This window comes from Opisthocomus hoazin, chromosome Z (genome assembly GCF_030867145.1).
Source record: "Opisthocomus hoazin isolate bOpiHoa1 chromosome Z, bOpiHoa1.hap1, whole genome shotgun sequence".
Lineage (NCBI taxonomy): Eukaryota > Metazoa > Chordata > Aves > Opisthocomiformes > Opisthocomidae > Opisthocomus > Opisthocomus hoazin.
In genome coordinates, this window is record NC_134454.1 from 49,837,218 (window position 1) to 49,860,900 (window position 23,683).

The 23,683-nt window shown below is 44.7% G+C and overlaps 1 protein-coding gene across 2 annotated transcripts in view; it reads left to right on the forward strand.

Moving 5' to 3' along the window:
* Positions 1-248: 248 nt before the first annotated feature.
* The window catches only part of FRMD3 (FERM domain containing 3), a 153,256-nt gene continuing 129,821 nt past the window's right edge, over positions 249-23,683 (forward strand). The window contains exon 1 of one of the 2 annotated variants that reach the window (XM_075411166.1): positions 249-413. In XM_075411166.1, coding sequence (XP_075267281.1) covers positions 315-413 — 99 coding nt within the window. In that variant the 5' untranslated portion in view covers positions 249-314. Of the gene's footprint in view, positions 414-1,985; positions 2,008-23,683 lie in introns of those variants that run through there. The other variant, XM_075411169.1, reaches the window with a different exon arrangement.

Below are 23,683 nucleotides of genomic sequence, written 5' to 3' on the forward strand. Positions count from 1 at the left end.
CGCGCCCGCCGCCTCCCCCCCTCCACCCTGGCGGCGCGGAGCCGCGCAGGGAAGCCCGGCCGGGTTCGGCGGGGCGGGGGGGAGCGGGTGAGGGCGGAGGGGCGCCGCGGGCGGGGGGATGCCGCGGCCGGCAAGCGGAGCGCAGCCTGACGCAGCGGCGGCCGCGGCGGGCGGGCGGATGGCAGGCGGCGGCGGGGTGCCGCGGGGCTGAGGGGCGGACCCGCCGCGCCGCGCCGCGGTCGGCCGGGCGCCGCTGCAGGCTGGCCCCCTGCGGCTGCCTGCGGGGCGGCGGCGGCGGCGGTCGGGCTGCCGGGATGATCCGGTTCCGGAGCTCCAGCATCAGGTCGCTGAGCCCGGAGATGAAATGCACCGTGCGGCTGCTGGACGATTCCGAGATCTCCTGTCACATCCAGGTGCCGTGCGGGGAGAGGGGCGGCTCGGCGGGCAGCGGCTCGGCGGGCAGCGGCGCACCGGCGCGGGGCTCAGGCGGCGGCCCCGCGCCGCGGAGCCGGTGGCAGGGCCCGGGCGGCGGCTCGGCGGGGCTCGGCCGCGGCGGGAGCTTCCCGCACGCCCCGTTCCCCGGCGCGGGGCTTGGCGCACCTGCGGCTCCTCCGGGGCTGCGCGGCGCGGCGGGGAGCCGCCGGGTCCCCCGGGCTCCGGCACCCCCAGCCCGGCGGCCCCCTCCGGGTTGCGGCGCCGCCGGGGAGCGGTGGCCCGGGAAGAGGGGGGACGGGGCACACACCCCGCCGCCGCCCGCTTCCCCGTCCCGCTCGCGGGTCTCGCTGCGGAGGCGGCGTGCGGGGAGGAGCGGCTGCGCGGCGCCGGGAGAGCCCTGCTCCGGGAGCAAGGCCCGCGGCCGGCGGCGTCGGGAGCGGCTGTGGCAGGGGCAGCGGGCAGAGTTCAGGGTGACGCGCTGCTCCCGCTTCCTCCGACTGTAAGGCAAAAAGGTAACTCGGAGAAGGGTTTTTGGTGACAGCGGCTGTGGAGCTGGAGGGAAAGCAACGCAGCTTTGGTGCAGTCCCTCTGCCTGGTTACTCGGTCCCTTTTCATTCCTTCAGGTGATGAGGGTGAGGAGGCAAACAGTGAGGCCCCTGTGAATTTCTGGTGGAGCGGTGGTGTTGGTAGTGGGTGCGAGCGGGGGTGTTTCAGGTGTCCTGACAAGACCCAGACTCTGATGAGTTATGGGAGTCTTACCGATTCTTAAGCCGCAAGCGTTAGAAACCAGGTTACGCTGTTTGAAATTTCCGTGGTGCTCACCGAGATGAGCTTGGCATCCAGATCAGAAGATGCGAGTGGTCTTTTAGAAAGTTGTTTGTCACTCACACTTGTTCTCTCTGTCTCTCTGGTAGTATGAAATATCCACAGCTTTAAATCAATTTGGTGATCTTGTACAAAGACCACCTATGGCTGAAAAAATCAAGTGCTGTGAGATGCAAGCTGCAATTTTGCTTGGACCAAATTCTGCTTTTTTATTAGTTCAAAAGGAGCCATTTAATATGGGAATAGAATAGAATATTTCAGTTGGAAGGGACCTACAATGGTCATGTACTCCAACTGCCTGACCACTTCAGAGCTCAACAAAAGTTAAAGCATGTTATTAAGGATGTTGTCCAAATGCCTCTTAAACGCTGACAGGCTTGGGGCATCTACCACCTCTCTGGGAAGCCTGTCCCAGTGTTTGACCACCCCCTCGGTAAAGAAGTGCTTCCTCCTGTCCAGTCTGAACCTCCCCTGGTGCAGCTTTGAATCATTCGCACGGGTCCTGCCACTGGATCCCAGGGAGAAGAGCTCAGCACCTCCCTCTCCACGTCCCCTCCTCAGGAAGCTGCAGAGAGCAGTGAGGTTGCCCCTCGGCCTCCTTCTCTCCAAACCCAGAGTCCTCAGCCGCTCCTCACAGGACATGCCTTCCAGCCCTTCCACCAGCTTTGCTGCCTTCCTCTGGATGCATTCAAGGACTTTCATGTGCTGCTTAAATCATGGGGCCCAGAACTGCAGACAGTGCTCCAGGTGAGGCCGCACAACGCTGAACGCCGCGGGATGAGCCCCTCTGTTGGCCGTCTGGCCATGCTGTGTTTGATGCACCCCAGGGCGCAGAGGTTTGCCCTCTGCAAAGGGCTGCCAGGGCACGCTGCTGGCTCACACTGAGCCTGCTGTCAGCCAGCACCCCCAGGTCCCTCGCTGCAGGGCTGCTCTCCAGCCACTTCCTCTCCCAGTTTGTACCTGTGTACCAGTTACGCTCAAACAGCAGGTAGCCTGGAAAGAACAGGAAATTGCTGAAACGTCTCGTACCTGTATCATTGTAGTGCTCTTGTTAATGAGTAGCATGGCTATGAGATTGTAGCTTTAATGGGTAAGAAGCAGAATGGCCTTCAGAGTCTTTTCTTGGAGCTTAATGCAAGCTTTGCATAACTTATTTGGCATCTTTAAAAATTATTCCCTTTAAACAGTGATGAATTTAAAGTCAGAGTCTGAGACGGTGTCATTACGGCTCTGTAGATTTATAGCGCACAACAGATTTACATGTGCTAAGACTATGCCCTTCGATGCCCACAGGGTAGAAAAAAAACAGTCATTACTTTAGGTGTTACATCGTGCAAGGTGGGGTAATGAGCTCAGAACCAGTTGAGTCGTATTACATCATTGTGGCTCATTCCATGTGTGAGGCATGCAGGGGAAAAGGGTTTTACACCACAGCTGAACATGTTTTAGCTATTACAGTTCTAAAGGTAATCCTGAAAAATCAATTCTATTATAAACCCACCTAGAACTTGTTTTCCTGAGTCTGCACACTGACCAAAAATATTTAAAAGACAGGAATAACTCCTGTTTTGTTTTTTTTTCTTTTCTCTAGGATTTTTAGATACTGAAATTCTGAACATGTAAATGCAGATGCTAGTATGAGGAACTATGTTGCTCTTGGTCACTTCAGCAGAAACATGCAGTTAATGATGACATTTCGTGGTTCTGACTTACCTTTCATTCCTTCCTGTGTTGTGTGCTTCGAACTGCTTAATCCTGTCTGTAGATAGCCACCCCTTACCTATCACTGTGTAATTCATTTATCCTTTTGTATGTATGCAGCTGTTAAGACACTAGACTAACAAATCCCAAACCATTCAGCTTTCTGTGTCTTTAGCCTCGCAGTCAGATCTGTATTTGAACTTAATAATGTGGACAAAACTTGCTAGGAGCTTTCACAATGCTATAGTTTTATTTTTGAAAGAAAAAAAAAAGCAAGTTGCAAGTTGGTTGTGTGTATGCATATGGATGCGTATTCAGCAGGATGAAATAGCCCAGATGATGTGCTGCTGGGTTAACAGCAGAGATGACAGGGCTGTGCCAGCTGGACTGCGTTGGACCGCTGTGTTTTGGTTATTAAGAGGATAAGAAAGCTTAATTCTACAACACTGAGAAATGCCAACAGAGTCTTTTAAGGATATGGGATGCAGGAAGGAATGGTGATGACTGAAATTCAAGCTGTGCATTTCCAGGGGGAAAGGAGGGGAGATATAAAACTGGTCTGGATGGTGACTTATCTAGTTGATGATTTGTTGCATTTCAGCACATGAAGTTTTACCAAACACTGCTTTTCCAAATATGTCTTTCCAGCAGTTGGCTTGAATACGTGGGCTAGTATCAGAGGGCCCCAGTACCACTTCAATGCAGAGATGTCTGCTAATTAAAATCTTTGCAGGTGCATTGTACATCTTTGGCCCTACAAAATGTGTGACCTGAATTGTACGTAGCTAAAACATTGAGAAGTAGTGTTAAGAAAAGTAAGCAGGAGTAGGTGTATTTAGGTGCTGCATATATATATGTTTTGGTTTTTTTCTCCCTGTGTAAATTTCATAGTGTATAGATAGGAAAATAATTTTTTCTTTTTACTGTTAAAGCCCTTTCCAAGCAGCGTTTCAGCAAGCCAACAGGCTAACGGACCCGGCTTTTGGAAATTACAGTTTGCAGCAGACAGTCTAGTGACAGCATATGGGTCGGTGTGGGGAGAATCAGAGATGAATCATGCATTTGCAGACTACAGCCAACTAGTCACTGAGCTGTGCAGCTGCCATTTAGGTCACCAAGTTGCTCAAGGCTAGTTTTGCAGCTCAAAGGTCAGGATTCAGTGTGTCGTCCTCCTCATCCGAGAGACTTTGTGGCCGCAAATTAGCTGAAGTGGTGACAGACACAGGAGAGGGCTGGGGCCTGAGGGACGCTTAACTAATTCTTGTGGTGACATTTATTTTCCCGTGTTTCTTGTTTGTTTGTGAAGCCTCTCTGGGACCCGTGTGTCGGGCAGTCTGAGCAGCAGCAGCAGGGTGAGGTTGTAGTGGCAGCGCTGAAACGGAGAGGTTACAAAAAACAGCCTGAAGGGCCAGTGGCCGCTGTGTGTTTCCATGTGTGAGAGAGAGAGGTGACCTGCTTTGAGCAGCCTGCCTGGTGAAAGCACAGAACCCAGGCTTGAAAGAGGGCGGTGGGGGAAGTAGGTCTTCAAAACTATTGGAAGTGTGTCTGGAGCAGCGGGAAGACCTCCTTCTGGAAGTACTAATGAGATATTTGTTTTCTGAGTCGTTGACAGAACAAGCACTTTATTCCTGTTGTTGCAGGCTCTGTGCAAAAACTTCATGCATCTAATTAACCTTTTAGTAACAATAGCCTAAACATCTTAAGTGGTAAGGCAAAAAACCACCTTTTTGCCTGGCTTACTCTGTAAGATTACTTGTACTTATTTCAGTTGTGAGTCAAATTAACTGTCAAGGTCCCTTTATGCTAAATTGTTTCTTATTAAATATGTAAATACACCTTGGGTTCAGTGGTGCTACTGGCATGCTTTCAGTAAGGCATGGGCTTCAGCATACCTCGTTTCACTGGAGTGATGCTGGAGCATGCTACTGTTCTTTTAGTTGTTTAAAAACATGAGTGTGTATTAGTACCCATTATAACTCTAAATTTATTTCTCTAGATGACTTCAATACAAAATTGTAAACTCACTCTAGAAAAATGCTACATTTAATGTATTACTTAATTTTTAGATTAATTAAAGTTTTACTCCTTGGACTGTTCAGGTCCAGCTGTGCAAAACTGGAGATAAGGTTGGCGTGAATGAAGCTTTTCTCTCAGCTGGAGCTTATTATTGACAGTGATAGTAAACTTTGCTGTCTGTGTGTTTATTTGAAGAAATACTGTGTGACTGGAACTTCTGGTGCCTCAGTCCAAACGTAAAATTGTGTAGCAGTGAGGCCTTTATACTGACACAGGTTTTGCTTTGTGTGAGCTTTCCCAAGCAAAAAACTGTGTAGATATCCCCAAAAATATCACCTGGCTACACTACTGATTTGTTTTTGTTTTTTAATGTATCTAAGTGATTATTTGTTGTTTAGAAGAAAAAACTTGAGTTTCTGTGTATGTGTAGCTTTTGACATAGTTTATAAAAACTGGTGTAGTGGTGAGGAAGAAAACAAGCAGAGCAAAACTTTGGTTTACTCACTGTCGGTTCTTAGACCTTTTACCTTCTTTTGCGTAACTAAAAATGAGGGTGACAAAATCTGAGAAGGCTCATTTCCTTCTGCCGCTGACGGTACAATAGTGTAAGATGGCCTTGTATCTTTTTAATCTTAATGCAGGGGCAGTTTCTGTGCAGTCTGAATACTGCTACCTGTAGTCTGGCTATTAGTTTACTAGCTTGACTTTTTTTTTTTTTTTTCTCCTTTTTAAATGTGACGCAAAATGTCCTGTCTTGTTCTTTTTGTAGCACACTGATGACTGGAAACTTGCCTTTTTGCTTAATATTTTCTGCTTGGTCTGTCTTGCAGGCAGAGGCTAAATTTAATAGAAATCTTTTAACTAAAGAATTCTCTTTAAAATTCCCATCCCTCGGTAAAGTGTAAAAAACAAAACAACACACTGAAGCAGGCCGTGAGGTAAAAGAACAGTGTCCATGAATCTCACTGCGAAGGCATGCTGAATGTTGATGATTTGGAAAAAGAAGTGGGAAAGGGAAGGCAGCATGAGAAATTAAAAGAGCAGAGATGCCAGAGGTGAGAAGAAGGCGGAGAACCGTAGCTGTGGAAGGGGAAAGGTTAAGGGATTATGTAGACAGCAGGCAGAAGATTTACTGAATTTATATTTATCCTGTAAGCAATGTCAGAACCGTAACCAGCAAGTGCCTTGAGCTGCTGGGATGGTGCTGCAACGGTTCAGAACAGAAAACTGACGAGATAAGGGAGGGGATGCAAGTTGGGATGGATTCTGTGCCGTGTTCTGTTGACGCATTTTAGAAACCACACACTAGGGCTTGTATTCCTAACTTCATGCTGAAGCCTCTAATTGTACAGGTACAACAGGTGCTCTTGGCGAGAGCTGCAGATGAGCAGCCTCTCTAATTAAGCTAAGCCTGTGGGTTAAAGCTACCTCTGTTGTCATTTCACACGTTTGACTGAATTGGCAGTAACATGTTTTCTTTTTAACAGCGCTTATGGATGTGCTCCTAGCTCCTTCCAGGGCTGAAAAGGAAACAAGGAGTAGAGAGTGTTGCTAGAAAGTTACTAAGGTGATGAGAATTCTCGTTTATAAATTCAGACATTAATTGTCTTCATAGATTTTGGTAAGTGTCAGTGAAGCTCAGTATTTGCTTAACATTGGTTTCTCTATCTCTGGCAGGGGAAGGGCACATGTCTATGTGTAATACATGTTGCTATCAATCCACAAGCTCTGTTGTTCTTTCTTGTTATTCTTAAATGAAAATACTTACAAAGCTGGCTTATGCGGGATTTTATCCAACATATACTAAACTGCAGCTGAACTGCTTTTGTGTTGGATAAAGCTTATTAATGATGTTGAGTTAGTTTTTTCCACACTCCATGTTGTCTGATTAATGAACAAAATCTGGAAATTGTCTGTCCTAAAGAGGATGCTCTTGCCTCTCACTATAACTGTGTATTTCCTGTGTATTGCACTTGGCATTGTAATTCATGTTTTGAATGCAAGTAAACAAAGGCGAGGGAGTTTATATGTGTACTTAAGGTCTTGCCTGATCCAGGGTTAAAGATGGTCATGTATTTTAGTAAATACAAACAGCATAGATGAGAAGTATTTCAGTGTGTTGGTGAGCCCTGGTGCTGCAGTGTGGAGGAAGAAAAAATGAAAAATGAAAGTATCCTTAACCAAATTTAGCTAGTTAACAGGGACAAGCTAAAAGGATAGCTACTGTTTTAGAATGTAAGTATAATCTTTTAATTTTTATCCACCTTTCATTTTTCTTACAGCTTTGAATAAAAAATCTTACATTCTTTATTGTCATGCATGTTTGGACACTAGATGAGCGGTAGGGGTGGAGCACTAGTAATAATAAAAGCAACTGGAAAATCAGTAATACAATGCAGCACAGCTTACATCTCTGAACTGCAAATCATCGGTTTGATCCCCTGAGGTGGAAGGTGGCTCCGGTGAGATACCCTGTGCTTTCTGCTTGCACGAACTTCCTACACTCTTCCATGCTGAAAGGGCTTTTGGCACCTCATGAGCCTTAGTCTTCTCGGGCCTTGAGATGCTCTCACCTCTCTGGGCATCTTCAGCGCACTGATACTGATCTAATATAGGAGGAAGCCGAGGAGTGATCATTTGGCAGAATTAAGTCGCCTAAGATTAGAGCCAAAATGAATCATTGATGAGGAAGTACTGTATTTTCACTTTTTTTGGTTGTATTTGTCTAGATTGAATTTTCTGTATAGGTCAGGAATGAGTTAATAATGTATAAAAATTCTCCTGAAATGACCTTTAACAAAAGAAGACGTTAGTGTCTTTTCTATGGGAAGGTGAAATAGGGAATCTGGATTTTGCCTGTATGGTTGTTGCTAGTCTGCTGGAACAGACAGTATATTAAAAACTCAAGGTTGAAACACTTAGGTTAAAGAGTGGGGGAAATGGCAGCTGGTTTTTCTCTTCTCCCTGAAAAAAAAAGCAGGTGGGGTGGGAGGACTGGAGAGTAATTCTTTCTGTGATAAAATGCTTGTTTGCTGTAGCACAGGTCTTTGTCCTTCGAAGTATTTTGGTTTATTAAATCAAACATACTGAAAACGGCTCTCTTCGCTTTCTTCTTGTGTCTCTCTTTTTGCGCCCCCCCTCCACTCCCTGGTGTGGATAATATCAACCTGTTGGCAAGGTTCGTAATGTCCAGATAATCTTTCTATCTTTTTCCTGTAAAGTCAAGCTGTCACCAGATGACTTCTGTGTCCTTCCCTGCTACTGATGGAGGATATCTCCTCATAGTTCTTCCTTTGGCTGAGGCTGCTTGTCTGTTCCTTCGTTCTTTGTTTGCTTCAATACAGCCTCATCTTTCTCCCTAGCCTTGTTTTCTCAGACACTGTTTCTAGACTTTACAAATCATCTTTTTCTTTGTATCGCATTACCTTGTTCTCACTCTGTTTCAATTACTTGTCTGATAGTGAAAACACAGTTGTAATAATTCAGCAGTAATTAAATTAATACTAAATCTTTTTCTTTCTGGCATAAAACTAAAAAAGGTCCCAGACACTCCTTCTCCCTGCACTCCTCCACTGTCAGTTTATTTTATCCTTTCCAGCTACAGGCACTCAGTTCATCAAAGCGTTCCTGTTTCCCTCTTTTCAGCGTTTAGCACGTTGTTTTTGATGGAGGTGTGTTGATAATCTACTCTTGCCGTTTCAGTGTGCCGTCAAGATAGATGCTATTCTCCAGCTTACGGTTAATTATGGCAGTAGTAGGTCAAGTGTGACTAGTGATCATCATGTTCATGGGAGTTACTGAGAAACTCGAGTAAGGAGGACCCAGGGATGAAGAGAGAACGTTGATGCTCTAGTACTGTTACATTTTGAGGAAAAGTTTCCTCTGACTGAAAGTAATGCTGGAAACTTGAGATAAAATGGATTATGTATAAGGTTGAGTATATGCATAAAATTTCTCAAGGTTGGTCACAGCCAGAAATGAGAAGGTATGCACTGTATTCCGTGAGTTCTTTTCCAGCAGGAGGGTTCTCAAACAGAAATATGTCCTGCAATAATTGGAAATCTGGCCATTCAAGATAGTTACAATAAGAAGCAGAAGAATCAAGTGGCTGCAAAATGATAGCTCTTTAAAGGCTTCCTTTGGAAAAATGTTAAATGAGTCAATACCTTCATTAAAAACACTTGTTATTTTTCCCATGTTTACTTAAACCCCAGGAAGAAGTAAACAATCTGGATTGAAGACATGCTTTGCTCCTTGCAAATATATTATCTCACAATGATATTTTCCCCATAGCAGCTCTCTTTGGCAGAGAATTGTGCTTTAAACAAAAAACAAAAATCAAGATTTGCACCTGGCCATTTTTTGTCCTGATGTAGTAATATGTAAACTTGCTATAAAAGGGCACATGTTGCGAAGGTAGCTTTGAGTATTTCTGACAGAATGGTGTAAAGCCTTTTTCATACAGTCAGTCTGTATGCCCACTTTTTTTGGTCTTTCGTATAACTGCAACAGAAGCAAAAAAGAAATGGGGTTGCAAAGTGAAAACAAACACACACACAATCCCTTCATCCCCCCCAAACCCAAACAGTGTCTGGAGAATTTACAACAGGACTTAATAATTTATTAAATATAGAAGAGACCAAAAAGCAGTCACAATTTCAAGTTAATGGTGAAATCCTGTAGAAATTGATACATAAAGTTCAGACTGTAATAGTGTATTTGTATTGTTCCCAGGTGCGGAGGCTAGTGAAACATTTTTGTCTCCAAAACAGAGTGTCTGCATGTGAACTGCCTTTCTGGAATATCTCCTGGGCCCTTCTATCTGCCAGGCGATGCCTGGGAACTGGTCAGCAAGAATTTTAATTGGCACAGACCGGATTTTTGTCAGGCAGTGCCCTAACAGTCTGCTAGTATGGGTGGCAGATTTCAACACCCTGGAATGCTTGGAGGGTTTTAGTAGTTTTAGTATAGATGCCATCTCTGTTTTCAAAAAGAAAAAAAGAAAAAAGATTTTGTGAGTGACTAAAGATATATTTTATAGTTCTGATACTAAAAGATGTGAAATGGTTGCTGTGTTGGTAACGCTGTCTTTCAAAGAGGAAAATCTGAAGTATTGGTGGAGCAGTGGTAGTTAAACTAGGAGTAGCACTAGTTTTAGTAGGTGCTTACAAAATAGCTGTCTTTAGGATCTGTGGCTGTAATCTTAGATTTGAACCTGTAATCTCTTCTGGGATGGCAGATTCTTGATTTCCCCCCTCCGAATGCTTTTAGCAACAGAGTATAATTCAAAAGTACTCCGCAGGGTCAGGAGATCAGGACATCAGTTGGTGGTGTCGTTTTAGTTTTGTTTTTATTTTTATGGACATGAAACTCCAAGCCCTGTAGCAGAGTGAGAAATGAGACATGGTTATTTCTTTGATCAGTAACTGCAAAAAAGCAGATGAGATGCTCTGTGGAGTGCTGTGCATGCCACAGAGGTGCTACACAACGTACTTTTAACCCTATGCCATTAGGCTTTTCTGAGTAAAATACAGCTGATCCTTCACTTTCACTCTCTTTCTTCAAAATTGGGTAACAAAGATAAATACTTCGCAGTCAGAGAGTGATGGATGGGACAGTTACCCAGGGTGCAAGTTGAACTCTGAAGCTGTGTAATGCCAGAACCTAGGTGACGTAAAGGATTTATCTCAAGACGTTCGGTGTGCCAACAGGTGAACTGCACCAAACACGCTGTCCCTGCGTGCTCCCATGCTGTGTGGATTTTCCTTAGCTCTATCCTGCGAAAAGGAAGAAAACAGCAGAGGCTTTTACAGACGGTGCCATAAGTGATTCAGCGTGCAAACTCAGCCGTTCACATGAAATCACTCCAGCAGCTCGCCGTGGCCCTGCCAGTTGCTAGGTGCAGATCCAGAGAGGCTTTCCTATTTTGGCTGGAGAATCCACTGTCGTTGCCAGGATTTCCGGATTAGTTTTCTCATACGGTCTGGCACTTGGTACTTTACAGCCACCAGGACCGAGGAGACTTGAGCAGGAATCGTCAGTCCCCAAACGGAACGGTGCTGCTGGCCTGTGGGCATTAAAGCAAAAAGGCTGGCATATCTAAGTGAAAAATGAACAATAATCTGTTCTGGACAATGTGTTCAGACAATTGTGGTTATTTTTTGTGCATGGATTACATGCACCAGATAAGTAGCAGTTTTCATCCTGTAGCTTCTTGAGAATCAGAGGCCGGTTTGTGTATTGCCCAGAAGATTTTATGGTGTGATTTCAGGGAAAACAAAAGAAGGAAATGCTTAATTCATGTTGTGATGGTGAGACCACATGAAATAATTCGTGTAGTTGGCCTATGTTTTATCTTAAATAAAGGAGGGAGAAATACTACCGTAGAAGAAGAAATTCAAGGACTTGGGTGCTGGTACATGTGAGGGGAAGAGGGTACGACTCCAGTTGCGTAGAGATTTCCGTGGTCACACTGTGTGTTGCAGAGAAGGTGGCAGTATTGACTGCACTCTTAACAGTGTTTGCACCTGTTTTTTGTCTTACTCTGTTATTTAGAAACTCTTTCCAGTGAAATAACATGTAGTTAATAAATCTCCAATCTCAAGTGCTAAGGTAAGTTTTACTACTCTGATCTGTGTCCCTCCTTATTTTTTACTTCATGTTTGCTTTAAGGTGTCAAGAGGTGAGTTCTGTTGCAGATTGGTTTGTGTAAATGACTTGCCATCTCCCTGCTCTGTTAGAGGCTCGTGAAGCTTGCAGATGTAGCAAGAACCACAGGAGGCTGGGTGGGTGTGTACTACAGGCCACCTGACCAGGAGGAGGAGGTTGATGAGGCCTTCTACAGGCAGCTACAAGCAGCCTCACAGTTACAGGCCCTGGTTCTCATGGAGGACTTCAACCACCCTGACATCAGCTGGGAAGACCACACAGCTAGGCAGGCGCAATCCAGGAGGTTCCTGCAGAGCATTGATGATGACTTTCTGATGCAGGTGGTGGAGGAACCAACAAGGAAAAGCGCTCTGCTGGACCTTGTATTAACAAACAAGGAGAGACTGGTGGAGGATGTGGAGGTTGGAGGTAGACTTGGCTGCAGTGACCATGAAATGGTCGAGTTCAGGATCCTGCGTGGAGGAAGCAGGGCGATAAGCAGGATCAAAACCTTGGACCTCAGGAGGGCTGACTTTGGCCTCTTCAAGGAGCTACTGAGAGGAATCCCGTGGGCCAGGGCTCTCGAAGGCAGGGGGGTCCAAGAGTGCTGGTCGCTCTTTAAACATCACTTCCTCCATGCACAGGAGTGGTGCATCTCCCTGAGAAAGAAATCGAGCAAAGGAGGCAGGAGACCTGCATGGTTGAACAAGTAGCTTCTAGCGGAGATCAGGTGGAAGAGAAAGGTCCATGGAATGTGGAAGGAGAGGCAGGCCACTTGGGAAGAATACAGGAATGTGGTCAGAGCATGCAGGGATGCGACGAGGAAGGCCAAGGCCCACCTGGAATTGAAGCTGGCAAGGGATGTCAAAAACAACAGAAAGGCTTCTTCAACTACATCAGCAGCAAAAGGAAGGCTAGGGACAATGTGGGGCCGCTGCTGAATGAGGCGGGTGTCCTGGTGACAGAGAATGCGGAGAAGGCAGAGCTACTGAATGCCTTCTTTGCTTCAGTCTTCAGTGCTAAGACTGGCCCTCAGGAATCCCAGGCCCCGGAGGTAAGAGAAGAAGCCTACAAAGAGGACAACTTTCCCTTGGTCGAGGAGGACTGTGTGAGGGATCGCTTAAGCGATCTGGACGCCCACAAATCCATGGGCCCCGATGGAATGCACCCACAAGTGCTGAGAGAGCTGGCGGATGTAATTGCTGAGCCACTCTCCATCATCTTTGAGAGGTCCTGGAGGACAGGAGAGGTGCCCGAGGACTGGAGAAAGGCCAGTGTCACTCCAATCTTCAAAAAGGGCAAGAAGGAGGACCCAGGGAACTACAGGCCGGTCAGCCTCACCTCCATCCCGGGAAGGGTGATGGAGCAGCTTATCCTGGAGGCCATCATCAAGCAAGTGGAAGAAAAGAAGGTTATCAGGAGTAGTCAGCATGGATTCACCAAGGGGAAATCATGCCTGACCAATCTGATAGCTTTCTACAATGGCATGACTGGCTGGGTAGATGAAGGGAGAGCCGTAGATGTTGTCTACCTCGACTTCCGCAAGGCTTTTGACACAGTCTCCCATAATATCCTTCTAGGGAAGCTCAGGAAGTATGGGCTGGATGAGTGGTCGGTGGGGTGGATATAGAACTGGCTGAATGGCAGAACTCAGAGGGTTGTCATCAGTGGCGCTGAGTCTAATTGGAGGCTGGTAACTAGTGGTGTCCCTCAGGGGTCAGTACTGGGCCCAGCCTTGTTCAACTTCTTCATTAATGACCTGGATGAAGAGTTAGAGTGTACCCTCAGCAAGTTTGCTGATGACACCAAACTGGGAGGTGTGGTGGATACACCAGCAGGCTGTCCTGCCATTCAGCGTGACCTGGACAGGCTGGAGAGTTGGTCAGAGAGGAACCTGATGAGGTTCAACAAAGGCAAATGCAGGGTCCTGCACATGGGGAGGAACAACCCCATGCATCAGTACAGGCTTGGGGTGGACCTGCTGTAGAGCAGCTCTGCAGAGAGGGACCTGGGTGTCCTGGTGAACGACAGGTTAACCATGAGCCAGCAGTGTGCCCTGGCTGCCAAGAAGGCCAATGGCATCCTGGCACCCCATTGTTCCAATGGGCCAATGGGATCCTGGCATCCCATCTTGTTGCATCAAGAGGAGTGTGGCCAGCAGGTCGAGAGAGGTTCTCCTTCTCCTCTATACTGCCCTGGTGAGGCCTCATCTGGAGTACTGTGTCCAGTTCTGGGCTCCCCACTTCAAGAAAGATGAGGAGCTACTGGAGACAGTCCAGCGGAGGGCTACAAGGATGGTGAGGGGACTGGAGCATCTCTGCTACGAGGAGAGGCTGAGGGAGCTGGGCTTGTTCAGCCTGAAGAAGAGAAGGCTGAGAGGGGACCTAATGTATGCTTATAAATATCTGAAGGGTGGGTGTCAGGAGGATGGGGCCAAGCTCTTTTCAGTGGTGCCCAGTGACAGGGCAAGGGGCAATGGGCACAAACTGAAGCACAGGAAGTTCCATCTGAACATGAGGACGAATTTCTTCCCTCTGAGGGTGACGGAGCACTGGAACAGGCTGCCCAGGGAGGTTGTGGAGTCTCCTTCTCTGGAGATATTCAAGACCCGCCTGGACAAGGTCTTCTACAACGTACTGTAGGGGACCCTGCTTCGGCAAGAGGGTTGGACTAGATGACCCACCGAGGTCCCTTCCAACCCCTACCATTCTGTGTGATTCTGTGATTCTGTGAAGAAGGGAAATATAATTGTAATTCTGCTCTGCACGCCTATTGGGTTTGATTTCTGCTTCTGTCTTTCGGCAGCTCTTAGCTTACTGCCTTCTCCATCGTGGATGAAGATATCAATACCATGCCTAAACCCAGACTCCTGCGATACGCTTCTGAGGCCATCGTCTAACTCACCAGTTGCATCTCTTTTTCACTACGCTTTTCTTCAGTCCTCCAGACAGTTTTCAGTCCTTTTCACAGTGTGTATATTCATGGCAGTTCTAAGTTATGATTTCTACGTTTTGTTTTTGGAAATGGGGCAGTACACTGTGGTGGATACACAACAGAAACCTAGATCTGTTGATAAACATCATTCCGTAGTTTGCTGATCCCTGTACTTACTTCACAAAGAATGTTCAAGAATTGTTATAGATTCATACTAATCATTGCTTACTCCTGTCTTGTTGACTTTTTTTTTCACCCAGGGTGCTTTTTTGATCGTAATTTTGATGATGATCTGGAGTTAGTCTTGGACAGTGATTACCAGAAGTACTTTTTTTTGACGTTTCATGCTATATTTTGGTGGGGTCCCCCCTCATTTTTTTCTTTTTTCAGTAAAGTTTTCCAGTTTACTGGCTCAGTGAATTATCTTGACTCATTATTATTTTGTTGCTCTTGGTAACATACTCTCTCTATAGGTCTGTGTTTGTATACATCCTGTAACTTACCTATAATGGTCTGTATAGTTGTAAGGCTTTTACAGTACCCTGATTGTATGTCTTTGTTTTGCTAACTGCAATTTGTAACGATCAGGTTTTATAACAACAAGGTTGTACCTTAGAAACTTCAGTTTCTTCACCTTCTTGCTCTTTAACTAACTTATTCTCACCAATTTATTTTCTTTTGATTGATTTTAAAATCAGAAAAATCTTTATTTTCATTGTCTGCTAGGCTGACCGCCTTCAACATACTACATTTTTTTCTGTCTTTGCCGGAGCCTTAATGGAGTTTATGCATTTTTAAATTGAGATCCAGCACATTCAGTCTTTGTGGTACAGATTTTTGCCCGTTCTTTACGTTTGCACTGTTGTGTAAAATTCTGAATGATACTGGGGTGGTTCAGGAATAACAGAAATGTTTCTATGTCCTTCAGGGGTTTTCACATAGCATGAGGACATAACGCTTCTTGAAAACTAAGCCTCCCTTCCTCCCTAGATAAATTTAGCGTTAAAACTCATAGCACCGCTAACATGCTCTTCTGTATGAATATTCACATCTTTTAATTTTTTTTGTTGTGCTAGAATTTATTTCGACATCCTATCTTGTTTAGAGGAAATGATACATAATTTTCTGTCATGAGGTGATAAATAGTTCCGTGGATGTCTAGTGTCTTGAAAAAGTACACACAAACTGAATGTTTTTGTATTCATAGCTCCAACATCTGTCTTCTTACAGTTCTTTTTTACTCTGTGTATATTAATGCTGTTGTTGCTTTGTGATCAGAGCTATCACTGTAATCCAAAAACCGCAAGAGAGTTGTATTTCCTTTTCAGTTTTTCCACAGATAGCCGGTATTCTGAGGATGGAAGAACTTCTGTTGCATTTGATGCGTTTTCATTAACTTGCTTTTAAGACCTCTGGCTAGCTGTATCTTTTATTGATCAGGAAATAAAAGGGCAGATGCAGATGTAGATTTAGGTGCCTTCCCCTTCTTTCTTCTTCTCCCCGTCATCCATAGGTGGAGCTTTTGGTAATTTTGAGGGCACTGAGTTCTAATAGCGACTTCGGTGCCCTCCTCCTGCTTAGCCAAGCTGTGCTTCGGTGGTACTCTAAGAAAGATAAAAACTCTGCCAGGTGTTGGCAGGTGTGGGCCGTTCTTCTTGAAGTCCAGGCAGGCTGCAGGCTGAGAGAGTTCGGCTTGTTCAGCCTGGAGAAGAGAAGGCTGCGGGGAGACCTGATTGCAGCATTTCAGTACTTAAAGGGAGCCTGTAGGAAAGATGGGGACAATCTTTTTAGTAGAGACAGCGGTGACAGGATGAGGGGTAATGGTTTTAAACTAAAACAGGGTAGTTTTAGGCTGGATATAAGGAAGAAATTCTTTACAATGAGGGTGGTGAAACACTGGAACGGGTTGCCCAGAGAAGGTAGTGGAGGCCCCATACCTGGAAACATTCAAGACCAGGTTGGACAGGGCTGTGAGCAACCTGATCTAGTTAGCAGTGTCCCTGCTTGCTGCAGGGGGTTGGACTAGATGACCTCTAGGGGTCCCTTCCAACCCAAAACTTTCTATGGTTCTATGATTCTATACCTGTGATGTCCTCGCTCCTCTCCTGCCCCAAACTGGCCTCTGTGGTTCTCTTACTTGCTACCTGTTTCAGTATTAGTAGTATTATTTGTATTGCCCTTTTTCTTTATGAAGCAAACATTTTTGTTTTCAGTCTTGGCCACACAGATAATCTGTTGAGGAGGGAATTTCTTTTTTTCTGTTCACTACATCAAAGTGGCTTTTCTCCCCCTCTCCTAGTTTCTGTTTTTTTAAAGAACAAGCAGGTAGGCATGGTGACATGTAAATCCTTTTGAAATTTGTAATTTGCTGACTTGACAGTGCTCAGAGAAGACAAGAAGAGCTATGTTCATGGTGAACCTGCAGAGCTGGTTTGTGCCCTACATAACGTTTGGCACTTCTCTGAGAGATACAGAACGAATTGCATTTCCTAACGTCTCTCTGCCTCCTCTGTCTCCGGAGGATTCACTGCTTACGCACAAACCAGAATGTTTGCTTGAGGAGGATTCTGAGTGTTTTATCCTGCAGGCTGAATGGTGAGGAAAGGTTGTGAATCCAGGGGGAAGCCAGTATAATGAATTCTGTTTTCCTATTGTATCCGTACAGATTTGATACTGCTTTATAATTAAAATCTGATCTGCTTCTACAGAATATTTTTTTTCTCAGTTTGAACTATGTAGTCTTTCCCATGTGTTTCTGAAATAGAACAGCTAAATGTATGCTTGAAAAGGGAGGGAAATAAAAGGGAAAGTACTGTCCTCCCAAAGGTGCACTGGGATTCCTGTAGCAGTATTTCTCTGCAGAAATAGCATGAGCTGAGTTTTCTTGCCGAGAGAGAGGTTTCTGCTTTATGAACAAGATAACTGCATATTTCTGTTCAAAATAAACAAGATTCTGACACGTTTCATGACCGCAAGATATTTTATGCATTCACTGGAATAAACAACACACAGGGCTGTCTCAGGCACTTAGTCAATGGATAATGTTGTGCCTGCTTTTACACATCTTTCAGCTAAATCAGAGATCAAAACTGAACTCCCGCACATGAGGGCATGTGGGGACGATTTTTTGACACTCTGGAGAAAAGTGAGTCTGTAAAGCCTTAATGATTGCTCCTTCATCTATGCAGATTCGCTTTAACTGGTGCCAGATCTGCTGTAATATTGATGACATCCTTCACCTTGTTAATGGCCCAAGCGTAACAGAGCGTATGCCAGTAGTCTAATTTTGTTCTTTGTGTAGGTGAAGATTGCATATAAGAATGTGAATAATGACTACAAATTTGGCAGGTTACATGCTCTCTGTTAAGTGAATGAAAAGTGTCTAAAACTCTGATTTTTGTGCACTGGGCACATCCCATGGCTTAGCTGGGATGAGAAATTTTATTAAGCAAATTCTGGAACATTTTCCTCACAGTGAAGCAATTAATAAAATGTTCAAGATATAATGGTAAAGTCCTATGTTGAGTGACGGCCTTTATCCCCAAGAGAGTATGAGAGTGTGTGGAGGTGCAAATCGCCCGTTGTTTCTATCCATGTTGGTCTCTGTAGTTTGGAGTTTTGGTGAAGTGTTTGGCAGTTAGAGCCCAGCAGTAGTTAGTGAAAAATTAAACAGAGGTAAAATGAATGTTTAGCCAGACCGACCAGTAGTGGAGTTCAGGTTTGCTGGTTTACAATATGGGATCAAAAATGCCTGAAGTTGAGCTGCATTGACCCCCTCCCCACCCCCCTCATGATGTCAGGGCTTCTCGTGGGAAATAGGCTGGCTGGTGTGGTCCAGTCCTGCAGAGACATGGAGTGCTCCCTCAGTAAGTTTGCAGATGACACCAAGTTGGGTGGGAGTGTCAATTTGCTTGAGGGTAGGAAGGCTCTTCAGAGGGATCTGGACAGGCTGGATTGATGGGCCCAGGCCAACTCTATGAGTTTCAACAAGGCCAAATGCTGGGTCCTGCACCTGGGTCACAACAGCCCCATGCAACGCTGCAGGCTTGGGGAGGAGTGGCTGGAAAGCTGTCCGGTGGAAAAGGACTTGGGGTGTTGGTTGACAGCTGGCTGTGTGCCCAGGTGGCCAAGAAGGCCAACGACATCCTGGCTTGTGTCAGGAACAGTGTGGCCAGCAGGAGTAGGGAGGTGATTGTGCCCCTGTACTCGGCACTGGTGAGGCCGCACCTGGAGTACTGTGTTCAGTTTTGGGCCCCTCACTACAAGACAGACATTGAGGTGCTGGAGCATGTCCAGAGAAGGGCAGTGAGACTGGTGAGGAGTCTAGAGGACAAGTCTTACGAGGAGTGGCTGAGGGAACTGGGGTTGTTTAGTCTGGAGAAGAGGAGGCTAAGGGAGGACCTTATCGCTCTCTACAACTACCTGAAAGGAGGTTGTAGTGAGGCAAGGGTTGGTCTCTTCTCCCAGGTAACTAGCGATAGGACGAGAGGCAATGACCTCAAGTTGCGTCAGGGGAGGTTTACATTAGATATTAGGAAAACTTTCTTCACTGAAAGAGTGGTCAGACATTGGAACAGGCTGTCCAGGGAGGTGGTGGAGTCACCATCCCTGGAGGTGTTCAAAAAACGTGTAGATGTGGAACTTCAGGTTTAGCAGGCGTGGTGGTGTTGTGTTGATGGTTGGACCTGATGATTTTAGGGGTCTTTTCCAACTTACGATTCTATGATTCTATGCTTTCCATGACTTTCTGTGGTTGTAGGGTGGACCATTCATCCCCAAATGTCTATTTATAGTGTTCCTATGGGGGGCATGCTGAGAGGTGTATATGTGGATTTTAAGGATAAAAGCTGCTGTTGGGAAAGAGGCTGTAATGGAATTTGTTTAATTTGGAGCGCTTTATGAGTTCTGCAAGAATGACTACAAAATCCCCCAATCTGAGGCTGAAACACTAATGCCCTCCCTTCTGTACCTGTAGGTACATTCACGTGGGAGCACCTTCTCTGAGATTTGTAAGAAGCATTTAGTTCCTCAGGTGACTGCATGGGATGGAGTATCTTGCACTGAAATGGAACTTGTCTGCTGCAGAGTTCATGAATGAGAATGTGTTTTGCTACGTGTAGTGTGGAAAAACGAATTGTCATTCATATTTATTGTCTGCCTCCTGAGCCTCTCCTGCTTTGCAGAGAGAGGAGATGGAGCATAGCTGTAACGTTCTTCCTGGGTTTTCAGGGTCCCTCCAAAGTGGAGGAAGAGAAGTAGCCATCCAGGCCGTCTCTACATTGTCGCTTCTCCAGAGCTGGAGGGGATTAATTGATAAATGTCTTTTTCTGCCCGATGTGATAGATATTGTGTCCTAGAGGGATGTTAAGCGTTAAGCTTTCCCGCATCTTGTGATCCTCACAAGCAGAGCTATGACCCTGTGCATGGCAGTGTTACTGCCAGACACGTCATCTAAAGCATTATCTTTTCTATATTATTTACAAGGTAACCATTCAGGACTACAAATAGAGACCACAGCACAGGAAGCATTCAGAATTTCAAAAAATGACACAATATGTCTTTCAGAGGCTTACAATTTGGTGAAGGCAGAATCATGTTTCTCTCAGAGCCCATTGTTCGTCGGTGCTAGTATTGTCACAGATTTTCAGTATACAATCTTCTGCTTCCTTTCAAAAGGGACTGACAGTAGTTTTCCTCCATGCTAGTAATTTGTTTTTCTCTACCATGTTACCATTTCATTTTTGCAGGGTTTGCCATTTTAAAAAGGTAAATCTGCGTCTTACAAGTTTGGGCGACTTTTGTTACGAATGTCTGCTATTTCATTTCTGTAATTTAAAAAAACCACGCCTGACAACCACAATGCAGATGCTTCAGTTGTCTCAGTATATCTAATGAATTCAAGGAGCTTAGAGCCAACATGCAAATGGCAGCTTGACACAGGGAATGAAGCATGTGGAGTGCATTTCCATGGGCAGTCATAGCAGCGTTTACTGTGTTATTGCAATAATGCCTCAGTGCCTAAGGCGTGGATATGGACCCCATTTTGCTATGCAAACACAAAGTAAGCTACACTTCCTAGTCATGTCTGCGGACATGGACACACAGTGGAATAGTGTTTTATATAAATAAAACAGCTTGTGGCCATTTAGATGAGAAGTCATGCTTGAACCTGCGTGTGCTTTTGGTTCATGGCGACCAGGAGTGAAAACATAATAGTCTGAAGACTTTTTGCCAATACATTTTAATATGTTGCAGTTGGACAGTGTTCACCAAGGCAGGCAATAATCTATACAGTCTTGAAATGCAGCTGAGTTACATTCTCTGCCCACATTCTTAAAATAAGATTGTTGCCTAGGTGGGCATGGGCAGACGCAGAAACAACACTGGACGGCATGAGGTAGTGGTCTCTGCACTTTGTCATCTTTTGGCAAGAGAAGTGGGTTTTAGCACTGGAACAGGCTGCCCAGGGAGGTTGTGGAGTCTCCTTCTCTGGAGATATTCAAGACCCGCCTGGACAAGGTCCTCTACAGCCTGCTGTAGGTGACCCTGCTTTGGCAGGAGGGTTGGACTAGATGACCCACAGAGGTCCCTTCCAACCCCTACCATTCTATGATTCTGTGAGTGTATTTTCTGGTTCCTGCTTCCTGACAGAAGGGCTGACCTGGAAGGAAATGTAGAGTTGCTTGTTTCAGAATTTTAAGAAGTGAAGAAGAACTGAGAAGTGTAGGTGACTGGTATCGTCTCTCACTCACCAGGAAGGAGACCAGGAGGCATAAAGTGAGAGGATCTAGATAGGCAGGTTTGAATTACAACTGGCAACAGATGGATGAAGAGTAGTTGGTGGAAATGACAAAATCATTGGAGGGATGCACAAAGGGATACGCTTAAGCAGTAGACCAGGGAAAAGGTCTTTGTGTCATTATTTGGAAAGATACCAGTGGAGCAAAATGGCATTTGGCAGGCTGGAGGATACGATACTGGGATAATCTTGTCACAAAATGATGGCAACAAAATAATGTATGGTTTTATTATACCCTTGTCTACGTAGGGAGAAGTAATGATAATTTGTAGTAAGAATAAGATTTTAGGAAACAAAGTAGGTGTGTGTTAGGAGAACATCAGCTTTGTCATACTTCAGAATTAATTGAGCAAGTAAGAGCTTTTTAAAAGCCTTCTTTGACAGGCCAAGGATGCATGGGCTGTGAAGCCGGTTGTGCTGTCTGCTTCCAAGAAGGTAATAGATCTCTGGACACCTAGCAGTAGAACCCTATTTTCAATTAATAAATGATATTTTAATACTTCTTCATTTTGGATTTGGCATGCAGAATCCTGAATGACACACTAGTCCCCAGTTGTGTGCTGGCAGGGTCACAGTCTTCTGGATGATGTAGTCTAGATTTAGACTTGCCATATTTTGGGATTATCTGTAATAGTTTCTATAGACTTGAAAGGTGAGTCTCAACTCTGTTGAGCTCTTCGACTTCTACAAAATTGCTGTACTTTTATCCAAAAAATTATGTGCACTCTGACCTTGAATGGTATGATTTTCAATATGATAAACAGCTTTTAATGCTTAAAAAAATATTACACTCTTTAAAAAGTGCCTGGCCTCTGTAACGTGAAAATTTAACAAGGTATTGGGGAACACTGCAGTAAGGTAAAAGTGGTGGTGGGCTGCTAGCTGTCTTCCAGTGTAGTTTGCCGCTTTGGAGAAAAAAGTTGAGGCACTAGGGAAAATGAAAATCCATTTAGAAAAAATAATGTAAATGTTTCAGTTGATTTGTACCTGGTATTTGACTAGATTAAGTTGCATTAGACTATATTAGTTTACTAAACCAGAATAGTTAAAATTAGACTAGGTAACAGTGCTGAAAGACTGCAACACAGGGTATGTCTGTTAGAAAATTAATAAGCTAAATATTTAAATGGTTTTTAATGAATATTTCACAGTTGGCTTTTGAAGGATTTTTTAATGAGATTAAGGATTGTGTGGTGAAGAATGCCAACAGACTGTGACTAGTCTCAATTCCTGACCAAAAATGTGAAGGAAAACCGGTTGCATGCTTACTCCATTATTCATGAACTACTCAGTGATATTATGCGTAAGGTTTAATATGGCACACCTGAATTATGAAAGGGGTTTTCTTATTTACAGCAGATTTCCCCTTAACATTATTGAATAATCAGAAGTGAATGCAAGTGTAGGTAGTGCTCTCCTTGCTGCTGACGCCAGAGGTGCAGGAGTGGGGTATGCAAATATGCATGCCTTTCATTGCAGCTAAATTTTAGAGTACTTAAATTTTTTTTTTTTAATAAATTATAACTAGGCTATATGGCAGATTATATATTTGTTAGCTGGAAAATATTAATTGAACTGGGTACTTTAAAATGCATTGATGCCAGTTACGTTAGCACGTAACTAGTTGAATGGATCCATGCTTGTTTGGCTCCTGGCAGAGCGCGTTTGAGGGAAGTTAGAAGTTACATGTACTGTAACATTTACAGCTAATCTGTGTTACTGTGGGAATAGGGTTGTAATTTACATCAGCTTTAGGCAAAACTGTAGCATGAATAATGCACAAAGCTTGCACAAATTTTTTTGTATTTAGATTAAGGTGTGTACAACTTATATTTATTTAAATAGTTAGTGCCATCAGTTAGAAACAAATCTTTAATGCAAAACATCCTGCAGGCAATGGATCAGATTTCAGGTGTAAAGCACCTCAAAACTCAGGGTGGGAAACAAAGACAGACATTTATAGACAGAAATTTTAGTTTGGAGAAATGGTTAGCTCTTTTTCAAGAAATGCTGTTAAGTGTGTTAAGGTGAGTGGAACCAGCTGGGTAGTCCCAATGCAGGCAGTGGAATCAACACAGCTGAGGATGAATGGAAGGTACGTGGGTTATATGTGAGTCACCTTTATTTCCTGAATCTGAATTTTTGGAATCTGAAATTGCACATGTACAGTACATAAAAGCAGTTGCTCTGAAATACATATGCTTTCTTATAATTCTGTTGTGCTTACACTGACCAGGGCAATTTTCTGGCAGGCATGACTTCTTGTTTTTTAAATATACTGTGAATGGCTTCCCAGCTTGCTTTTAGACGTTAACAGAGAAGACT